The 5466-nt window shown below is 28.2% G+C and overlaps 1 protein-coding gene across 1 annotated transcript; it reads right to left on the reverse strand.

Annotated features, from left to right (window-relative positions):
• Nucleotides 1-3777: 3777 nt before the first annotated feature.
• On the reverse strand, nt 3778-5369 carry LOC107440594 (endothelial zinc finger protein induced by tumor necrosis factor alpha-like). Its single transcript, XM_016053569.3, has 2 exons — nt 5328-5369; nt 3778-5083 (listed from the first exon to the last, which is right to left on the reverse strand). Exons 1-2 carry the CDS (start codon nt 5348-5350, stop codon nt 4066-4068), a joined length of 1041 nt encoding a protein of 346 aa, XP_015909055.1. The 5' UTR covers nt 5351-5369; the 3' UTR covers nt 3778-4065.
• Between the last annotated feature and the right edge of the window lie 97 nt (nt 5370-5466).

Below are 5466 nucleotides of genomic sequence, written 5' to 3' on the forward strand. Positions count from 1 at the left end.
TTCTCAGTAACAAATTGACGGGTTTTGCTCAAAGTTTGTATTTTGCAATGTAAAATTACCTTCTTTAAAATGTTTTAAAAAAATTGTATACCTATTAAATAAAATAATAAAAATTTACTAAAATATTTTTCTGGCAAGGAATTATCATTGGATAGACAAATTTTAGAATTGTGGGCAAAAATGTTTGAATTCACTTATCTCGAGATATGGTGAAATACGCAAAAAGAAAAATTAGCATTAAAGGGACCAAAATTTGAATCACCCTCCTGAAAAACTAAGGGGAACATATTTCCCAGATTGGGGTTACCCCCTATATTTTAGGGGTCAGAAATCCAAATCAATTGAAAAAAGGTATGTTTTTTCAGAGATAGTTTATTTTTGGGTCTGATTTTGTAACTTAAAATATCGTTTGCTCTAATTAGCATATTTAAGGTCAACTTCTCAAACTATTAAATTGAGCCCTAAAACATGAAGATTTGATCATTAGATCAAAAAATTATTTAGGGTGGTTTTTTCTCTCTCTTTTTTTAGGGTCTTTTTTTTAATATTTATTTTGGCATACTGCACAGTTGTATATACATAATATAATGTCTCATATTTATTGCTGCATAACTGATATATATATTTTAATAAGAATATTGATACAAATTTAAAAATTGTTTTAGTTATAAACACACCACACTGCAAAAATAAATAAACAACATGTTACTAAATATTTATATAAAATTGTATATTTTTGCTAACAATTGTCAAATGCAGATTTCATAGAAACTGATTAGTTACATTGCGATCAATTATTTTTTAAAGTTTTATAACAAAAATCACAACAAGGCAACTATTATCTTCAATTTGTTCACAACAGTATTGAGGGTTTATAAATTATCTTTTCAAAAATAATAATGCAATCTCTTTACATACTTTTGATTTCACAGTATTTTAGACTTTGAAATATGAAAGATAAAATTTATGTAATACAAGGTATCCATGCAATGAAATAAAATGCAATATTTATTACAATACAGTATGAAATTAAGTTTTTGAACAAGAAAATTCAAGTCAGTTCATGCAATTTAAACTCTAATTTGAATTTTATTGATCCTATCTCTCCTATTAGAAAATTCATACAAATGACCCAATATTCTGAGGAAGGGTGAACTAGTTCAGTAATTAATCATTTTTTCTTTCCTATTTTTACTATGAGACAGTTTAAGGATGGAGGCTTTGTGGCCTACTTCTGACCTGCTGTCTGTTAAAGCAAGTGGTTTAGGAACCCTGATAAGGAAATTCTGTAATGTTGACAGAAAAACTTTAAGCAATTATTTTTTAGTCCCTTTCGTTGCAAAGGGTTAGATAAAAGTTTGATTTTACACATGGTTGCAGAGCAATACGAAAAAATTCTCTCAAACACAACCCCCTTGCGAGTCAAAATATGATGTAATCAAATTTTGGAAGTGACAATATTTATTGCACAGCACCATTTTGTTCTTTCGTACTTTCAACATTTGCCTCACTGAGTAGAAATTCAATATTTTATTTGCGAGTTTAATTTTCCTTTTGTTTTTTGCTGACTGTGCATAACGCATTGCACAAGAGTCTAATTGGCTTTTAACTCATGTAAGTAGCAACTGTATGTTTCCTATTAAGTGTTTATTCTTTTATAGTACATAACAATATAGATTACCTAAGCACTCATAATAATAACCCGTATTTAGTTGACATGCACTCTCTACTCTATTCTTCACTTGTTCCATGTAAAAATGCACTTAGCATTTACTGAACTGCTTTAGTGAAGAATCATAAAAATGTTTCTTGGTGCATCATGCAAAACTATTAATACAAAATTTGTTATCCAACCCCTTTAGGTACATAGATTTTTAAAAACAGAACAAATACAGTAGTAATATCATAAATAATTTTCGTATATACAAATAAATTTTTCAAATATAATTTTCCTTGCAAAAGCTTCATAACAAATATCACATTCTTATAACAGTCAACAAATTTTTATTATTAAATAGAAATTGTAAAGGCTAAACAGATAGAACAAATAGCATTCTTCCTATTACAGTAGGGAACCGATTATCCGGAACGGTCGGGACCATCGCTATTCCGGATAACTCATTTTCCCGGTTTTCTGAATCACTACAAAAAGCCGTTTTTTTTATTGTTAAACCCAACTAAAAAAAAAAAAATTGGAAATAACCTTAAAAATAAGAAGAAACGATGAAGTAATACACTAATGATTATTTCCAAAATGATGGTAAGGTAAATATCTTTCAAAAAAGAAAGAAAAATCGTAAAATCTTAAGAGGAAAAAATTTTTTTTTTTTAAATGGCGAGAAAATTTATCGAATTTCGTTCCGGATTTTTGGTTTTCCGGTTTTCTGATTTCCGGATAACGGGTTCTGTACTGTACATGACTCCAGGGACTGAGTACATACTGAGTTACTATATGACCTAGATTTTCTTGGACACTTCCTGGAGTGACACTAAATTTTACAATAATAAATAGCTATTATTCATGTCTAACAGAATTGAAAAGATTATTTATAAAAATAGTACTTATTTCTATGTTTTACATGTGATTAATTAATTAACTTTTGGGAGAAATATTCTACAGAGAGGCTTCAAATTTCCATTAAGGATTTATATCTTTATTAGTTTGCTATACTGCAGCTTAATATATTCTTATTAGAATATAGGTACTATCTGGTCATCACGTTCACGATTATTATGGTTACTTTTAACATGGGTGTGAGGTTTAAGGTTTCATATTTGTTTAGGTTAGGAAAATCATTTTTATTCAATTATTCTAAATCATTAAAATGAGTTTAGTCTTGTTTACAGAATACCAGACAACTTTAGACTTTTAATTAGGATGAATTGTCTTGAAAGAAGAACAGCAAATAGCTACTTTGTAAAATAGTTAAAATCTAAACAAAACTCTACAAATGAAAAATTTGCATTTTTAAAATAACACGAGACTATTCACACATTAATGATTAATAAAATGAATAATTCTAAATGTATATGATCCAAACAATATTCATTCATTCAGACAATTCATAATGTGAAACATATTCGAACACATACGGCAAATTTTTTTTCAAAAATTGAAAAGGGTAGGTATTGCATAGATTTCCCTTATGATACGATATTCATAATTTCTTGTTAATGATTAGCATAACTAATAGTTTTCTTTCAAGAAAAAGCTTTAAAATAGGCTTAGTGTTTTTTGTTTCATTTAGTTTACAGGAAAATTTAGTTGGTTATTTTTTACAGTTACATAGATATCAATAGAAAAAAAAAACAGATATTAATCAATAAACAAATGTATGTAATAATCTAAAGCAGAGCCATGACTACGAAAGGCAGTGATCATTAAATTAGATAATAAGACATTTTTGAAAAATTATTTTAGAAGAAATTTTAAAAACAAAATATGCCAAATCAGGGATCTGTCCAGGCCGAATTTACTACCGTTTAGCGGTACCTTCACAAGTTCAACTTAAGGAAAAACGGTAGTTTCACAAATTCAATTTTAGGAAAAACGGTAGTTTCACAAAATACTTTTTCTTAAAATTTCATTTTTGTATCCCTTAAGAAACGATAAATCCATATTTTTGTGTTGATTTCTTAATATAATTTTTAATTTTTCACAAATTACGTCTAAATTTTCACAAAATAGGTACCTGTCAGGAAAACCTAGACAGACCCCTGCAAATATATCTAATACAAAATCAAATAATAATTTAAAATTAGAAAATAAAATCAAAATTATTCATATAAAAAGTATTTAAGCTCTCTTCTTATACATGACATTAAAAAAAAGGGGGTTTTAACAGACAAGGAAAAAAATACAATAGGATTTTGATGTTATCAATTATCTTTTGGGTATTAGAATAAAAATTTTTTTTAAAGGGTCCCAAGAAAACAAAGTCTAATAAAGTAAAAAATCATTAAGGATTTACAGAAATTGTATTTTGATTTGTTTTTTGCACAACCATATAAAAATATAGTATATAAGACAAGCAGATGAAAGCTTTTAGTAGAAGTGTACATAGTTTATTTCAAATTGGAATGTAAATGGACATGCTTATTGTACCTTGTTTTCCTTGTAAAGCCTTTATTACAAATACTACATACAAAAGGTTTTCCATTTGTATGCACAAACTTATGCGATAACAAATGGTCTTTTCGGCCAAAACACTTATTACAAATATCACAGATATGTGGTTTTACTCCAGCATGATTTAACAAATGTTGTTTTAAATATCGTTTTGATCTGAACTGCTTATTACACACGTCACAATTGTGAGGCTTTTCACCAGTATGTGTATAATAATGCTCAGTTAAGTATTGCTTTGAACAAAATCCTTTATTGCAGACATCACAAAAATGCTTTCGTTTTATATGCACGATAAGGTTGTGCTTGTCAAGATTTGGTTTTAGAGGAAAAGCTTTTCCACATTCTTCACACACATAAGGTTTTTCCCCAGTATGCACCCGATAGTGAAGATTCAACCTAGTGTTAGTGGTAAATTTTTTGTTGCAAACAAGACATTCAAATTTACCTCCAGTGTGATTAAAAAAGTGTTGTTTTAATTGAGTGCTGGTGATAAAACCCTTGCCACATATTTCACAAGTATGTGGTTTCTCGCCAGTGTGAGTAGAAAAATGTCGATTTAAATGGTGCTTAGTGTTAAAACTTCTCTGGCATACCCTACAAATAAGCTCTGGCTTAATCTCACCTGTATGTTTACGATAATGTCGATTAAGAGAACATTTAGTTTTAAAACTTTTTGAACAATGATCACAAACATGTTTCCTCTCTTCACTATGAGTAAGATAGTGACGGTTTAAACCTCCTATTTGTGAAAACTTTTTATGGCAAATTTCACACTCAAACTTTTTAGCATTCACAGTTTGTTCTACCTTGATTGAATTGAGGTAATAACAAAAATCACACAAATGGCTTCCTTCTTTGTAAACATTATTGCTGACGGGTTCAAATTTCAATCCACATTTATCACAACTTGAGGTGATACGCTTTTCTTCGAAATCCATCAATTTGGAAGAATGACTATAAAATATTAAAAAAATTATGTAACAATAAATAAAATATTTTAAAGCTTACAAATATTCTGTAATTTATTTTTCACTAATGCAATATTAAGGACTGATTCTTTTAATTCTTAATCAAATTGTAACACAAAGGATTTATTTTTAATGCTACTAAAAATTCTTATCTTAAAAAAACCAAACCATCGTAAAATCATTTTGATAGAAGCTTTCAAATAAAAAGAAAAAAAAGCAAAGAATTTTACTCTTTTCGTGAAAATAAGTGCATTGAACTATAATTGTTTATTTTTAGTTGGTTTGGTGAGTTTATAGCTTTTTCTTTCTGCCCAGCTCAGAAGCTCGAAATGTTAATTTGGATTCTGGATATTTATTAGAAATATAACT

This window comes from Parasteatoda tepidariorum, chromosome 6, assembly GCF_043381705.1.
Source record: "Parasteatoda tepidariorum isolate YZ-2023 chromosome 6, CAS_Ptep_4.0, whole genome shotgun sequence".
In the NCBI taxonomy this organism is placed as follows: Eukaryota; Metazoa; Arthropoda; class Arachnida; order Araneae; family Theridiidae; genus Parasteatoda; species Parasteatoda tepidariorum.

Bases quoted from the DNA above. Each gene is read 5' to 3' on its own strand.
- LOC107440594 (XM_016053569.3), bottom strand. From the start codon at position 5,350: ATGCACTTATTTTCACGAAAAGA. The intron at 5,084-5,327 runs GTAAAATTCTTT...AATATTTTATAG, and splicing joins CACTTATTTTCACGAAAAGA to TCATTCTTCCAAATTGATGG.